This window comes from Heloderma suspectum, chromosome 4 (assembly GCF_057233095.1).
Source record: "Heloderma suspectum isolate Gila_16-S chromosome 4, 16-S_ref, whole genome shotgun sequence".
In the NCBI taxonomy this organism is placed as follows: domain Eukaryota; kingdom Metazoa; phylum Chordata; class Lepidosauria; order Squamata; family Helodermatidae; genus Heloderma; species Heloderma suspectum.
In genome coordinates this window covers 262,122,638-262,139,926 of record NC_139461.1, presented here as the reverse complement: position 1 = coordinate 262,139,926, position 17,289 = coordinate 262,122,638, and the positions used below count along the sequence as shown (strand labels likewise).

The 17,289-nt window shown below is 48.5% G+C and overlaps 1 protein-coding gene across 2 annotated transcripts in view; it reads left to right on the top strand.

Moving 5' to 3' along the window:
• Positions 1–17,225, top strand: part of AMPD1 (adenosine monophosphate deaminase 1) — a 34,278-nt gene extending 17,053 nt beyond the window's left edge. Inside the window, exons 6-15 of one of the 2 annotated variants that reach the window (XM_084853557.1) lie at positions 41–170; positions 1,251–1,445; positions 1,617–1,748; positions 2,228–2,391; positions 4,079–4,205; positions 5,126–5,289; positions 7,216–7,336; positions 9,593–9,766; positions 9,896–10,006; positions 10,998–17,225. In XM_084853557.1, the coding sequence (XP_084709683.1) occupies positions 41–170; positions 1,251–1,445; positions 1,617–1,748; positions 2,228–2,391; positions 4,079–4,205; positions 5,126–5,289; positions 7,216–7,336; positions 9,593–9,766; positions 9,896–10,006; positions 10,998–11,156 (1,477 nt within the window). In that variant the 3' untranslated portion in view covers positions 11,157–17,225. Of the gene's footprint in view, positions 1–40; positions 171–1,250; positions 1,446–1,616; positions 1,749–2,227; positions 2,392–4,078; positions 4,206–5,125; positions 5,290–7,215; positions 7,337–8,969; positions 9,767–9,895; positions 10,007–10,997 lie in introns of those variants that run through there. The other variant, XM_084853556.1, reaches the window with a different exon arrangement.
• Positions 17,226–17,289: the final 64 nt, after the last annotated feature.

Below are 17,289 nucleotides of genomic sequence, written 5' to 3'. Positions count from 1 at the left end.
GGCTAATGTGGGGCTCTGTTCTTTCCTTTGACCATTGAAGTAAAACCTATACACACCGACGCCTTCGATTCCTCTCCTCCAAGTTCAATGTACATGAGATGCTGAATGAAATGGAAGAGCTGAAGGAACTGAAGAACAACCCTCACCGGGACTTCTACAATTGTCGGAAGGTGAGGGATCTCTCCTAGGTATGGCATCCTTAAGGTAGACGGCACAATGATGCCCTGTCACGTAGAGATGTAGAAGAAAATATCTCCAGATGCAAGCCATCATGGCAGCTTAATAACAGGTGGGAGAGCGGAAGAAGAATAAAGAGCAGGAAAGAAAACTAGACTAAAGCACCACAGAATCTATGAATCAGGACTGAGGCTTCCGTTACAGGCCTGTTAGAAGCATCATACATAGGAACATTTTGTAATGCTACCCAGTGGGTGTTGCTGGGGTGCCTCTTAGGGTTCCTGATTGGAACCCAATATTTTAAGCCAGACTTCCCCAATCTGGTGCCCTCTGGATGACTTGGACTACAACTCCCATCATCACAAGCCAGCATGATCAGCCTTCTCCAACCTGGCACCCTCCAGATATGTTGGACTAAAACTCCCATCATCCCCAGGCAGCATAGGGTATGCTGGTGGGAGTGATGGGAGTTGTAGTCCAGCATATCTGGAGGGCACCAGGTTAGGGAAGGCTGTTTGGAGCAGACCTTTGTAATGTTCTTGACTCTCACCGCAAAGTCTGCATTGTTATGCACTCGCCTAAATATAAGTTATTGGAGATGACTGCGTACTCACCAAACACATTCAATTATCTTCTATCTATGGCTATACATGACTTTTTAGGAAATGGAACTGCCTTATACTGAGTGGGTCAGACTGCCAGCTCACCCAGCCCAGTGTGGTCTTTTCCAACTAGCATCAGCTTGGCAAGGTCTTAGGTAGAGAGCCCTGCTACTGGAGATCTCTCACTCTAACCACATATTTCTCTCAATGTATAACCTGCCTCCTTGTCTGCCACCCCTTACAAAATTCCCAATTCTTCTGACCTTCCAAAAGAATAAAAAAAACCAGAATATGTTATGCTGTGTATCAAACTATCATAAGTTCATGGTTTCCTAAACAGAATTATTGTGTGTTTTAGCACAGAATTCAAGGCCTCCCTTGTCCATGTCTGTACCAATATAATCACTGTGATGGGTTCTGGGGGAGGGAGTCCTCTGCAATAACCGCCCTCTCCTTTGTCTCCTCCCACAGGTAGACACGCACATCCATGCTGCGGCTTGCATGAACCAGAAGCACTTGCTGCGATTCATTAAGAAGTCATACCGGGTTGATGCTGAAAGGGTGGTGTGCAAATCCAAGGGCAAGGAGTTGACGCTCAAGCAGCTCTTTGAGCAGCTCAACCTTCACCCCTATGACCTGACCGTGGACTCACTGGATGTGCATGCGGTGAGTCCCACTTGCCATTCCAATGCAGGAGGCCTCCCTTCCCTCCCCGTGTTCTCTGCCATCAGTCATGAGAGACGCATGATTGGCTGTGGGTAGTCTCTATCAGGCCCTATGTTTGGGGAGGCTGCTTTGCTGCGTGCACCTGGCCATGTCTACTCCTTCATGCCACAGGGCCGCCAGACCTTCCAGCGCTTTGACAAGTTCAATGCCAAGTATAACCCCGTGGGCGCCAGTGAGCTGCGCGATCTCTACCTCAAGACTGAAAATGCCATCAACGGCGAATACTTTGCCACCATCATCAAGGTTAAGCAATATCTTATGCGAGGGTTCGTGTCTGCATGGCTGGTAATCTGAGGATGAGGCCAGCTTCTAGGGCTTTTCTACATGAGGCTTTTAACCTGTACCTTTACTGAAGTCTTTGCTTCCGGATTCTTTGTGGGATTAAGATTGGCTCCTTTATATGTGTTTTTGTCTGGGATTTTTTTTCTTTTTTCCTTTATGTTCCATTACATAACCACTAGGTGGCGCTGTGGTATAATAGCATTGTCAATCACACTAGGTTTCTATAACACCATTCAGAAGAAGTACTAGACTTTTCTTGTTAGGGAAAAAAACGCAATAATGGTTGCAAAACATAGTAGAGGCCCTAGAGGATGCCATTGTGTAAAGGACCCACAAACTACCATGAGTGAGGAATCATGAGAGCACAATAAATGCCTTGTGTAGAAAGGCTCCTAGAAGCAGACTGGACACAAGTTATTGCTTTCTCTCTGATTTCCCAGGAGGTTGGTTCTGATCTGGAGGAGGCCAAGTACCAGTATGCAGAGCCACGACTCTCCATCTATGGCCGCTCACCAGAAGAGTGGCCCAAATTAGCTGGCTGGTTCAACAAACATCGGGTTTATTCACCCAATATGAGATGGATGATCCAGGTGCCCAGAATCTAGTAAGTAGAATAGGGCAGGAGGGTGAAGATCTTTTATAAATAGCATATTAAAAGTACCAGCCCAGTTGACTATTGCAGGATTTTAGTAGTTTGTTTTCGAGATTCTGAGACAAGCTCAAACAAAGCTGTTTGAAGCAGTTTGACAAGTTCAAAGCAGCTCACCAGGAATTAAAAAAATCAGTTAAGACATGCAAACAGCACAGACATGGATGGATTCTGTGTATCACAGGTATAAAAACCAGTTGCTGGGTATCGCTTTGTCACAGTCTTCTGTGATCGAGAAACAGGGCAGGATTGCAGATGCAGCTATGTAAACCGGGGCAGCCTGTTTAGACCTGTTGCAAGAGGAACTCAGGGTGCTTCCAGTTGCAGGGGCTCTAGCACTAGCAGCCAGAAAACCTGGCACAGTGATTCCATCTTTTCCCCCCTTTACTGATTTTCTACAGTAAGAAAGAAGATGGAAGACGCAGCAGAAAAACATGGGAGGATTACAAGTGGATGATGACAATGTCTAGACTCCTTGTAGAGTTCCATGAATGAGGCAGGGCGATTGCACCGGAAAAGCCTCATCTGGCTTTGATAAAAAGCCTCATAATACATGGCTGCAGGGCAGGCTAGTGGTTAGAGCACTAGCAATTTGCTCCAACAAAGGCTGGAGGTCAACTAGCACCTAATGAGCCCCTCCATCCTGTCTACCCCTTCTAACTTCCACCCCCTTGCCTGAGAATCCTTAAAAGGCCAATCCCTTGGTCTGGTGCACTCCCTGTGGCATTGGACAGGCACAGTGGAGCAGGGGGTATTTGACTGCTCAGGTGAATTGGCCTCAGCTGTGAAGGTTTCCCCTTGGGTTCAGTATCAGGGACCCAGTTCAGTTCCTCAGCTGGTGGTCTGCCACTCCCAGATTCAACCAGCTCAGTCTCATCTGACCCTGCTGGAGCTATGACATTGCCTTGACTCTCAATGGTTCCCATTGAATTCTATTGGGCAAAGTAAATGGGCAGCAGGCTGGGAGACAACTGCATGGGACAAAACCTGTCCCTTGCCCATACATTGAGTTCACCGCTGCATGGGGAAGGGAACAAATTTGATCCTCTCAACTGTGTTCCCAGTTACAGCTCACTTACTTTTTCCTTTCTCTGAAACATTCTACCTCAGGGCCCAATTCAAAGTGTGGTGCTGACCTCTAAAGCCCTTAATGGCCTAGGACCGGGCTACCTGAAAAAGTACCTTCTCCCATATGTTCCTAATTGCTAATATCATCTTTGGAGGCCCTTCTCTGGATGCCACTGCCCACAATGGTGTGATGTGTGGCTACCAAGGAAAGAGCCTTTTCTGTAGTGGCCCTGTCTGTGGAATGCCCTTCCCAGTGAGATCCACCTGGTGTCTTCCCTGTATATATTTAGACACCAGGTCAAGACCTTCCTCTTCCAGCAGGCATTTCATCTGTAATTCTGTTGCTCTGATGATTAACATTACTGCTGTCTCCTTAAATTTTTTAATATTTTAATATTTTCACTGCTGTATTTATTGTATGGGTTGTTTTATTTCTTGTTGGGGGTGGCTGGGTTAAGCCACCTTTAGGGCATCTGTCAGTTGGGTGGTACATAAATCTAATAAACAAATGAACAAATAAGTGACGTTGGGGCTGAGCTAAAGGGGTTCCGTCTTTCCCGCCTCCCTCTCCCAGTGATGTGTTCAGGTCAAAGAACTTTCTGCCACACTTTGGGAAGATGCTGGAGAACATCTTTGTGCCTGTGTTTCAGGCGACAGTCAACCCACAGGACAATAAGGAGCTTAGTGTATTTCTACGCCACGTGAGTACTATGGCCATGGTGGCAAAGGGGCAGAAGGGGTGGGCTTATCCCTAAGCTGGAGACAGGCCAAGCTGTGACAATGCATGGCTAGTACCGCATCAGAAAGCCAATCAGGATGGCGAAGCATCCTTCACCACAAGGGTGGGGAACCTCTTTCAGTCCTAGGGCCGAATTCAGTTTTGGAGATGCTCTTGGGGGCTGCATTTCAGAGGTGTGCAGGGCCCAACGGTGAAAGCGGGGGGCGAGGGGAATACCAGCGTAGTTTAGCTTAAAGGTCTTACTGCCAGTAACTAGGGCCAGATCCATGCCTTGTGTCACGTCGTTCCGATCCCATCACGGTGACGCTATATCCCTCTGGTGCACTTATACCTCGTATCACACACAAGGACATTTGTTGTGGTATTTTGGATAATATGGAATAAAAAGCAGGAAATAATGGTAGCAAGCAGTACACAGAGTGTAATGTGCCCCAGCAGTTATCAGTGCACTTCAATACCGATAAAAAGCACTAGTGTAGATCTAAAACCAGCCGGGGAATATGGCTAGCTGGGGAACACTGGACGGTGCGATTGAGACCTCAGGAGAGCCAAACGTGGCCCATGGGCCTAAGGGTCCCCACCCCTGCTTAACCAGATCAGGCCAACAATCCACCTCACCGAGAATCCCGTCCCTGCAAGTGACAACTAGCTGATATGAAGAATCCCAGGCCATTATTGGATTACCAAACCCAGCAAGCCAGCACCTTGGACAAAGGCGGCCACTATGCCCAGTCCAACTGCAGTGGAGGGTGATCTTAGTCCTTGGCTGAGGGGAATAAGAGATTCTTAGTTTTGTATTATTTGTTTGGGGAGAGTGGGGAGTAAACTCTGAGCTGCTTTTGGAGTCGGACCCTCCCTCAGAACCATTTGTCTGATTTGCAGATTACTGGTTTTGACAGTGTAGATGATGAGTCCAAGCACAGTGGACACATGTTCTGCACCAAGAGCCCCAAGCCAGAGGAGTGGAGCCATGAGAAGAATCCATCCTACACCTACTACTTGTACTACATGTATGCCAACATCATGGTAATCAATAACCTCCGACGGTGAGTCCCAGCCTGAGGTGGAGAGTTGTTTCTGAGTAGAAAGGGTTCAAGCTCAAATATCCCTTGGTGGGAGTAGCATTCCTAGTTTTTCTGGTTCTGGTAAGACCATCCACTAACCCCGGAAAGAGCATATTGTATTTCAAGAACTTGTTTGCATCAGTCCTTTCCCCTGATTAATTCCAGCTCTAGGAGGCACCATTCCAAGTTCTGTTAGATTTATAGTGTTGGCAGAAGCAATGAATTCAGATAATAAGGTCAAGATGGTTGAGATCACTGCTCTCTGATATTTATATTTTTTCCTCCACTAGTTTTAAGAATGGCTGCTCATACAACATTTAAAAAGCCCTCTTTGAAAAGCTGACGAGACTATAGGCCTAGCTAAACATTACGTGCAGACATAAGCAACTAAACCTGGTGACTGCTTTTAAAAAGACAGCCAGCTTTGGGACAGAACAATATAGTACAGAGAAGCATTGGGAGGAAAGGGTGCTTAATCCTTTCTGTGCTTGCTGCTTCTCTGATCCAAGCTGCTCCCCAAATTTCTTTTATCCTGAATGGGATTTGAAATGTGTGGGGTGAGCAGCAGGTGGAAATCAACCTGGAGCAGAGAAGCAGTGGTTACAGGAAGGGTTAAGCACACCCTCCCTCTCATGTCTCCATTTCTAACTTTCTGTCTTCTCCTGAAACTGCTTTTTCTTTTTAAAAGTTTGGGATTTAGTTCCACACATCTGCATGTAATATTTAGTTGGGCCCTCAATGTCTGATATTTTGAGTGCAAATCCAGTTTGGAAGCCCACATGTATTTTTTGTTGCTCTTTGGTCAATATTCTTTTAAAATGGAAGGGAAATCTGGAGGGGGCATGGGGTGCTTCCAGATGAGGCTTTTATCAGGCAATCACCTTGCCTCATCCACAGAATTTTATGGGGGTCTAGATGTTATTGTCTTCCACTTGTTACACTCCTGTGTTTTCCCATCTCTTCTTCTGACTCCCCCCCCCCCCATCTGTTCAGGAGAAAAAGACAGAATAGTTACACAATGCCTTTTGATTGGTAGCACTAGGAGCTGTCCATCTGGTAACACCCACAATGACTGGGTTCAGACAACATAGCCCACACTCAAGGGCTGAGTATGGTTGTTGTAGGTTATTGTTGAAACATGGGTTATCTCAACCCAGCCGTGCTAACAGACTATGGTTTGTTAACCATGAACACCCCATGAAGACAATCCATGATTTGTTGGTGGGTTGTGAATTGTGGGTTGTTTGTGGTTAACAAACCATGGTTTGTCAGTGTGGCTGGGCTCAGACCACATGATAACCCATGGTTCAACGACAACTCATACTCAACCCATACACAACCCTTGAGTGTGGGTTGTCATGTGGTCTGAACCCAGCCAATATCTAGTGAAATCTCACCAATGAAAAGCACAAAAGTGCAATGAAGTACCTGTTCTGTTTGCTAATCCCCCGCAAATATTTTGAAGGATATATGTGCCTCAGCGTTATGTCAGTATGTTGGATCTCCCCTTGAGGAGGGATCTTTCTGGGATGCTAAATAATACTAGGTATATCTAGAGATCTGGAGGAAAGGAAAGGTTCCTCCTGTGCAAGCACCGGGTCATTACTGACCCCTAGAGGGATGCTGCTTTCTCTGGCGTTTTCCTGGCAGACTGTAGCGGGGTGGTTTGCCATTGCCTTCCTCAGTCGTGACTACCTTTCCCCCAGCAAGCTGGGTACTCATTTTACCAACCTCGGAAGGATGGAAGGCTGAGTCGATCTGAGCCGGCTACCCGAGACCTGGCTTCCGCTGGGATTGAACTCAGGTCGTGGGGAGAGTTTCAGCTGCAATACTGCCGCCTACCACTCTGCACCAGACGAGGCTCTTAGAGATCTGGACCCTGCATAAACATTGCCTTGTCACCCTCAGGGAGCGTGGCATGAACACCTTCCTGTTCCGTCCTCACTGTGGAGAAGCTGGTGCTATCACCCACCTACTAGCTGCCTTCATGACTGCAGACAATATCTCCCATGGCCTGAACCTGCACAAGGTGAGTTGCAGCATGGGAGAACCACGGGATGTGATGCATGCCTTTTATATGCTCATTTGGATTCTTTTCATGCTCATGTTATACCTGACACCTCATGTGGAGAGGTTCAACAGTTTCCTCCCTGCCCCCACGACAAAACAGAACACTGAGCCCATCTTTTGAATGTGAAAATACTGATTGAGACAGCCCATTCAATGAGCATCCCTTCACATCCCAAATGATGGCAGGAAGCCTTGTGACCTGACCGGGCTTGCTGAAGCCTCCTCCACGAGGAATTCATGTCTCCTTAGTGTTAAGAACCTGCCATGGCCATATGTGTGGTACCCTAACTGGGCAGGTCAGCACTTTGTGCTTACAGGGGGTGCTGAGCAGTGACCAATAAATGGTGACCGCAGCACTCCTGAGCATGGAGACAAAATTCCTCAACTCCCACTCAGGGTGCTTCCAGGGGAGGCTTTTGCCCAACCATCACCCTGCTTCATTCACTCAGTTCACTTCATTCACCCTGCTTCATTCACCTGTGGCCACTTACTTGTGGGGTGCCACAGGGTTCCATCCTCTCCCTGATGCTATTTAACATCCACGTGAAGCCGCTGGGGGCTATCATCAGGAGGTTTGAGGTGCAGTGTCATCAATATGCGGATGACACGCAGCTCTACCTCTCATTCGAATCTTCACCAAGGTTGGCCGTAGAATCCCTGTCCAAATGTCTGGAGACAGTGAGTGGCTGGATGGGGAGGAATAAGCTGAAGCTGAACCCTGACAAGACCGAGGTACTTTTGGTGGGAGACAAGAGGAGGCTAGGGGATGTTGACCTGGTGCTGAATGGGGTACGGCTACCCTTGAAAGACCAGGTCCGCAGCCTGGGGGTCATTTTGGACTCCCAGCTGTCCATGGAGGCTCAGGTGTCAGCTGTGAGCCGGACAGCGCTGTATCAACTCCATCTGATATGGCAGCTGCGCCCCTTCCTTCCTGACCATCTGCTCCCATCGGTAGTACATGCCCTGGTCTCCTCTCGTTTAGACTACTGTAATGCGCTCTACTTGGGGTTACCCCTGAAGACGGTTCGGAAGCTGCAGCTGGTATAGAACGCGGCGGCTCGCCTGATTAAAGGCAGCCGCCGGCGAGATCACATCACTCCAGTGCTGAAGGAGTTGCACTGGTTACCAGTTGTTTTCTGGGCCAAATTCAAGGTGTTGGTTTTGACCTTTAAAACCCTATATGGTTCCTGCCCAGCCTATCTTAAGGAGTGCCTCCAGCAGCACCAGACAGGCCGCTTAACAAGATCAGCCTCGGATGGCCTTCTCTCTGTCCCATCAGCCAGGACAGCTAGACTGGTGGGGACGAGGGAGAGGGCCTTTTCTGTGGTGGCCCCCACTCTGTGGAACTCCCTCCCTAGGGAACTCCGTCATGCCCCCTCTTTAATGAGCTTCCGTCGTGCATTAAAAACGTGGTTGTTCAGGCAGGCATTTGGGGTGGGTTAGGGTATTTTAGAAAATGTTTTTATTGTAGAATTTTATTGTTTTAAACTGTTTTATTGTATGTTGTACATTGCCCAGAGTGGCTGGGTGACCAGCCAGATGGGCGATTAATAAATTTAATAATAAAATAAATAAATAAATAAATTTTACAGGGCGCCCAGCCAATGTCATCTTCTGTTTTCATCCCTCCTTCGTTTTCCAGGGCTGGCATCAAGGGTAGGTATGGCTGGCCACTTGCCGAGGGCCCTTGCTCCAGCAGGGGCCCACTGACAAAAGCCCCCAGGACTTGCTCCCCCTGTTCCCCACCGCAACCTGCTTGTTCACCTGCCTCTCACTTTGGCCCAGACAGCGGTGGTGGCGAGCAGCAGGAGCAACAGATGCCGCTGCTTGCCTGCTCGCTGGCTCTCTCTCTGTCGAGCAAGAGCATGGGAGCAAAGCTGAGGGAGGGTGAGGAGCAACAGCAGCTGGCAACAATGGTGGTAGACTCATTGCGGGGGTCTTGCCCAAGGGCCCTCAGAAACCTGGAACCAGCACTGGGGCTTTCCCATTGCATCCATATTTTTCCTTACCATGGAAAATCTGTTAAGGAAATAACAGACAGAACCGCCGTAAAATGCCCTTTGACTGTTAATGGTAGGAGCCTTCTGCAGGGAAGTACTCTTAGCAAGATGCTGGAAGCCCATTCTCAGAGGATTCTTTGGGAGGGCCTGGAGGCCCTTCAGCCTGGTATGACCTGACACAGCCCTGCTGTCTGCCTCTCTCTCTCTCTTCGCAGAGTCCTGTGTTGCAATATCTCTACTTCCTAGCCCAAATCCCCATTGCCATGTCCCCACTCAGCAACAACAGTCTTTTCCTAGAATATGCCAAGAACCCACTTCTTGATTTCCACCAGAAAGGACTGATGGTGTCACTGTCCACTGATGACCCTATGCAGTTCCACTACACCAAGGTACGAAGCAGGATCTTCTGAGACGCTTGCTCTCAGAAGTGCGAGGGAAGCTGGCACAAGGGACATTACAGCTCCTGCAACTGCCTTAGCAGTGCGTTGCGCTTTTGTTTTCCTCCTTTTATTCCCCAGGAACCTCTTATGGAAGAATATGCCATTGCGGCCCAGGTCTTCAAGCTCAGCACCTGTGACATGTGTGAGATTGCACGCTACAGTGTCCTGCAGTGTGGCCTGTCTCATGAGGTATGCTGTTGGTCACCTGGAAATCTCAAATGGGTGTATAGATTCACTGCTCTGGGGCTTAGTGGCTAGATATATGACATGGGCTGAGCAAAAGAAAATGGGCATAAAGAAGGAAGGGAAGCAATCAGATACTCCTTCTGTGACCTTGGGGAAAGGGCCTTCTTGGTGGCTGCTCCCAGACTCTGGAATTCCCTGGTGAGGGAGGCTGGGTTGGCTCCTTCTCTGCTGGCCTTCCTTTCACAGGCAAGCAAGTTTTTATTCAAGCAGGCCTTTCACATGTAAGCTGTTGCTGAAGTGGGTTCTGTTGGGTTGGGTGATTTTTTTTATTCTTGTGTTTTTAAAGAGCAATCCTATTGCTCCTAGACAGCGCCATAGGATAGTTTGGATTCCTGGATCTGAGGCTGGAGTCGGTGCTCCGACCTTGGACCCAGGAGTCTGAACTACTCTCCCCTGCCCCTCCCAGCCAGCACAGAGAGAACCCTGCCAGCTGCCTCTCCAAGGTCACAAAGGCAACATCTGAGAGGAGGGAAAGGGGGTGGTCCTGTGGGCATGGAGGGGAGGGGGCTGGGGAGGCCATCTTAACGAAGAATCCTCCAGCCTCCCCAGCCTCCTTCCCTCCTGCTCTGCAGAGCCTGGACCAGACAAGCAAAAAAGCCCATCTAACAAAAATGTAGAGCGGGAGGAGTGCAAGGCAAAGATAGCCTCTGCACCCCTCCTGCTCTGCATAAGCTGCCCGTCAGCTTCCAAGTTCGGGGGCTGACGGGCATCCCAATAGGATTGCACCCTTAATCTATTTGTTTTTATGATTGCTTTAACTAAGTGAATTTTAATCTCGGTGCTTATTACTGTCAGCCACCTTGAGCTCCGTTTTGCTGGGTGGAAAGGCAGGATACTACTATTCTATGATACAAACCAAAGAAATAAATTAGGGAAGAGGTGACTGGAACGGTTGTGTAAAGGGTGGCCCTCATTCACTGCATCACTTCCACAGGAAAAGCTCCATATCCTGGGGGAAAATTACCATGAAGAGGGCCCACAGGGCAATGACATCCGCAAGACCAACGTGGCTCAGATCCGCATGGCCTACCGCTATGAGACGTGGTGCTACGAGCTCGACCTTATAGCCGAGGGACTGAAAGCCATCGAATAGGTTGCTCTCAGCGCTGCGGCTTTACACACCAGATCCCTGCTGGACCCACAGAGCAGGCCTGAGCAAGAGAAGCAGCCCTGTCATTCAGCATCAGGCAATTAGAGGGGTGGGATCACAGCCCCAGTGCTATAGTTTCAGATTACATACGTTCTAAAAAAAGCACAGTGTGTTTGTTTACTTAACTCTTTGTTCGTCTCCGTTCTGCAAGCAGCAGTTTACCCAACATCCTTGTATATCTTTCCGTGTATCCAGCAGAAATGTCCATCTGAAAAAGAACCCAAGCACTCTGTTCCTATCCCACAGCCTTGATGTGAGCAGGGCCTTTTGTTTTGGCGCTTTTATGAGACAACTCAGGGTCCAAGTACTCGAGTCTGTCTGAAACTGCTACAGGCTATTCCATATTGTGAGGCTGAGCTTTACTTCAGGCCTTATTATTGCTCGTTTCTGCATGACCAGAGATGGCATGGACCTCACAAAGTCCATGACAAGTGAAACTGAAGTCAAATAGGATCCAAATTCAATACTTATTAGAGCTCAGGTATTAATGTTCTGGGGCCCTGTATTTTCCTATGACTGCTGGATTTCCATACACAACAAAATGTTGCAGTTTATCCTCACTCCCTAAGTTGGTTGCCTGACTCCCAGTGTAAATCACTCCTTAACTCTTCTGGATGCCTGCCAGCCAGCCAGGCCTTCCTCCAGAGATCTATTAGCTGCATGGGACTCAAAGGAAGACAATTCAGCCCTTCGCCTGTTTTCTTTTCCAACTGACAAGTTACGATCTCTTTAGGTCTCTGAATTGACATGGGAAATGCATATAACTGTGCAGGGCGGGCCCAAGACATTTTGCTGCCTTAGGCCAATGTCAAAATGGCATCCCCTCTCCAGTACACACAAAGAAGGTGGATGGACTGGCAGTTGACTCTTACTTCAATACTGCCAATGGGATAACTTCATCCACATCTGAGGCAGCAGGCTAGTTTAGGTGGCCCATGACAGGTTGTGTGGCATGCACCTCTGTCTTCCAGCGGAGAGGAACAGCTGGAGAGTAAATGAGAACAGCCAGGAGCCTGCCACCACAGGCCCCCAGCAACTGCCACTTGATATGGTCACTTCACTCTGTATTGTACAAAAGAACAATAATGTGAAGAGAAAACTCTCTGGAAAGGACCCTGATGCTGGGAAAGACTGAAGACAAAAGGAGAAGGGGACGGCAGAGGATGAGATGGCTAGACAGCATCACCGATGCAATGAATATGGACTTGAGCACACTCTGGGCGAGAGCGCAGGACAGGAAGGCCTGGCGTGCTATGGTGCATGGGGTCACGAAGAGTCGGACACGACTGAACAACAATAACAAAGACTCTCAAGAGTAGCCCTACCCAACCTATCACCCTCCAGATGTTTACACTCCAACTCCCATTAGCTCTGACTCACCCAGGGTGGGTTCCAACTCTAGCTTGTCAGGGGAGAGACAAGCCAGAGTTCTGGGTTTGGATGGACTGTCCCTGGGGTTTTTTTTAGCTGCTCTTGTGGCAGGAGAAGCCACGCAGGAACAATTGAGCAGGATGAACTAGCATGTTGGCTCCTTCACAACAACCTGGGTGATTTTTTTTTTTTTTTTAAACCAATGGGTTATCATTGTGTTCTGGCATTTCATGGCTATTTGGCCTCATTGCTTACAACTGTGTTCTCTATACCCATTTTCTGAGGATAACAGTTCATGCTTCCAATGAAGCATGGCTGTAGCTTATGCCACAATAAATATGTTAGGATGTCTCCAGATGAGGTTTTTATCCTGCAATCACTCTGCCTTGTTCACAGGATTTTGCGGGGCATGTCTATCCGTCCAGATATCACCTTCATTTTGTAACTCTCCTGTGTTTTCCCTCCTCTTCTTTTTTCTTTCCACAAAAAAATTGCTAAGGAGTAAAAGTGAAATAGATGTGTAAGCCTTTTGGTTGATAATACAGAGCCTCCATCTGGATGTACCCTTGGACTTTAATGTGGCACAAGTTTCTTGTTGTTTTTGCTGCACCAGCTACCTAGGGACAGGTGAATAAGCGATGTTCTCGTTCACGCAAATTCTCTGATGTTCTTCTCGTCTCATTTACTGCAGTCATTTGCTATCTCTGTTCAATTTGAGCAAACAGGATAATTGCACAAATTGAATGTGATTGAACAGCAAAGTTGCACAACTTCCTCCACAGACTAAAGCGTGAAATTGCACAATTTTCTACAATGGGGTTGCAAATGGGGCTTGTCTTGTGAGCACAAATGAAATTGTCATGCATCCCTAAAACTACCTCTCTAGCTCGTATTTCATAGCTACACATTGCCACCTACTGACTGCTGTTGCAGTTATTCACACAGGAGACTAAGTTCACTTGCTTGCTAAAAATTATATTGGGGCTTCAAAAAAGTGCTGGCATCCAAGAATATTAACAGATACTTCAAAAACTACCCATACTTATGTTGATTAATGACTACAGGTGACAAAACAGGAAGACTTCAGGAATGGAAACTTTTTGATGTTTGGTGCTTTAAGAGAGAAGTGTTCTCCCTTTCGTCCACTAGTGTATGTTTTTTGAAGCTTGGCCATGATGAGCGGCCCTAATAAACTGAAAACCTGTTTGGGCCTCCCGATGTGTACCCAAGAGAAGACAAGGCTCAAGGAGATCAAAGGCAATGAGTTCAAAATAGAGTCCAGTGGGCCTACAGTGTGCTTAAAGGCAGTAAGGTGGCCACCTATGCATCACCCCAAAAGAGAAAATGCATCAACCCAAAAGAGGGCAAAAGAGAACACAGGTCTGCATTAAAAAAAAATCCATATGCTAATTTATAGTTATAGATGCAGATTTAGAAATAACCACTATAATTTAAATAGAAATACATCTCACTGTGACCTGGTGACCTGTGTGCCTGCCTGCTCGGTCTGTCCAGGTACCAAGTGTTTACAGGCAACTTCAAGGCTCCTGCCTGCTCTCCCTTCTTATAGTTCTTTATGTTGAAACCAGATTTGGGCTGAAAAGTCCTTCAAACAGACGGCTGCCCTCTCTAAAGTAGGACACATGGCCACCCTGGAAGGCAGCCTTGCACAATAGTGACCTACTCAGAGATGCAACTAGGCCTGACCTTGGGGCTGACGCCCAGGGCCCTACCGCTCAGGGGCTCCCTAAATGACCACCCAGTGAGTGAGTGGCAGATGGTGATGGAGGCAGCAGCACCTAAACAGGTGTGGCCACACAAGGCTCCACCAGGGCTGATGCTGGGTGCTGCAGCTTCCTTTCTTCTCATTTTTTAAAAAATATTTTGCAGCCAGCGGGTGGCTAGTCACACACATACATGGTTACAGATCATCATGTCATTATTTTCCTTTTAAATTATATTGTCCTTTTCAACAACAAGAGGGTGTTTATTCCCAAGTAAATGTGTTTCACATCAGAAGCAAACTCATGTTGTTAATGATACGAGTTTAAAATGCAAAACTGCACATGCTCAGAGTATTATTTTTTTTAATCAGGCTTGGGAAACTGTCTTTTGTTTGTATGCTCTAACTTATTGAGAGTGTAGAAGCAATGATAAAGCATGGAATGGCAGTGGAGGAGCTGGGAGAAATGTTAATTGTGTGCTTCACAACTGGAGTGATATAAAGGGGCCTCCCTCTCAGTCCATTAATTAAGTCCACAGTCTAGAACTACATAGCTGCAGCACTGGGCCAGCCATGCCAAACACAGCTCTGAAGATATGTACTGGGGCAGTCTAGAGGCTTGACAACACCTTTTCCCACCTGCCCCATGATGTTTGCACAGGTTGTGCAGGACTGCTTTATGGTCTATGAGAAATCTGGAGGAACCAAAAAGGCAGCAAAAAAAGGAGGCTGACCTCTTGGCACTAGCACTGAAAAGAATCATGTTAAGTTCCAGGGTTGCATATCTCAAGCACACGTTACTGTCTGGATGGTGACAAGTTAGCATGCCACTTCCTGACTCAGTTAAAAAACAAGTCAAACTGGCTTAGAAAGGACAAAACTGTCAAAGCAGCTGTGTTAGACTGCAGAAGTGAGGCCAAAAGTCCTGGGACACCTTAGGGACTGAACTCCTTTACAGCACAATCCTATGCATGTTTAGACAGGAAAAAGCCCTACAGCTCCCAGCATCCCCCAGCCAGCCACGTGCTTTTCAGTTAGGTAAAACCCTAGTTCATCTGATATTACAGTCTGATGACATCAGCTGTTGCTCAGGAAAAATCATGCCACAATAAACTAGATCATTTCTAACGTACCAACCAACCACTTCTTCAGAGTAGGCCATATCGGGAAGGACAGTAGGCCTCTCCTAGGGCTGGAGCGGCCCGCACCTCAGCAACGCAGCCTTCATGACTCATGGTTTTGCAAAACAGCTTTGAGACTTCGCCAAAGCTCCAAGACTCCTGCCACAGCTAGCCATGTGTTTTGCATCCCACTGTGACTTTTCACACCTTGGCTCTAAACAGCCATCCTCCTTCTACAGCATCCATGTGTTAACAGCAATTTACAGCCATTTGCTCCTAATTGGTTTGCCCATTTGGTGACTTGAGCACTGGGTGAAATGACACTGTGGGTAATCCCAGATGGCAGGCGAAAGCACAAGAAAAGCCTCGACTGGAAGCGCCTGAGCGCCTCGTATCTCTCTGCCCTGATGGGTTCTAACTTGAGGATATATGAAAGGGCTTTGCCAGGCTTAGCCGAGCCTACCTCTCCCACAGCTAAGCATCCAAGGGTGGAGCACCTGATCTCCACAGGCTGGTGTTAGTAGGTGGGCATTGTGCCACTGCAGCACCTGTGGATGAGTGCACAATGGGTGTGCATGCAGGGCGTATCACCTGTGGGTGTGGAGAACAAGATGTGTCTATCAGTGGAAGTGGTCCATAGACAGTTCCAGCTTTGGCAACAAATGCAAAAAATCCACCTTGTCTTTTGTCTCCCGAAAGCATAGTCGTTGCTGACGTGTATCCTGTATGAGATTACGATCTTGATTGCTGTCTATAGGATGGATGCATATCCATCGTTTCTGAGATGTCATGACACTGGATGAAAAGCTCAGTTTTGCCTTGTTTTTAGAAAAGCTGGCAATTAGTCTGAAGCTCTCCCCACCCCCCTCCCAGTGTTTATCTGCCACTTCATAAAATGTGAGGCCCCATCTTGAGCTGTCAGAAAAACCCTTCAGCTTTGAACGGTGCAATAACAAGGCGAGATTTGTCCGTAAATAACTGCAAGCTGAGCCTAAACTAGCTCTTGGGAATGCCTGGTTTGTTCTGGCACGGGTGTGGTATACACCATGCCCACTTCGCGACTGAAAAGACTTCATGCTGTGAGAATGAATGGTGTGTTGTCATCATGCAATCATCTCTACGTGTTGCATGTGAGAAAGGGCTCTCACAGACATAACACCAGATAGAGTGTTTATCTTGCCTGGTATCTCAAATACAAGGTTTCTCCCTGGAGTCATTTCACACATGCATTGCACCATCCGTGAATAGTTTAAGAGAGGTCCTCCACAGTGCTAGTATTATGGGGGGGGGGGTGGAGGTAGAAAAACCCTTAATGCAAGCCCTTCCCCCGAGCCCGCCCCCCCCCCCCACAGCTCTCTCTTCTAAAACCAGTAACGGCGGGGAGAGCGGGAGGCACAAACGGTAAGGGGACCGGGCCTCTCCTGCCCGCACCCCCCCCCCCGGCCATCCAACCAGCGTTACGCAGCGCGAGCGGCCAGATACGACTATGCTGAAACAATGGCACTGCGTTCGTACAGCAACGTGGTACTGTCTGAATCCAGGGGTTCCTCGGCAGAACGCTCCCGCGCGGGCCGGCTGCAAGACCGGCCGTCCAGCCGGAGCAGCCCGCGGCAGGAGAGCGGTCCGGGCGAGGTCCGCGCGGAAGGCCTTCCTTCCTAGCGGCGGGGCTGACGCGGGCGGGGGCCGCGCCAAGCCCCCCGCCGCAGCCCAGGACGAGGAGCAGACGAGCCGCCGCCGCGGCCTCCCTCTCGGCGGGAAGCGGGCCCGGCGGCGCCCACGTGCTCCACAGCCGGCGGGCGGCGGGGCGGGGCGCCGGAGCGACGGAGGCGCCAGCCAATGGGGCCCGGCCCCAATGTGTCAG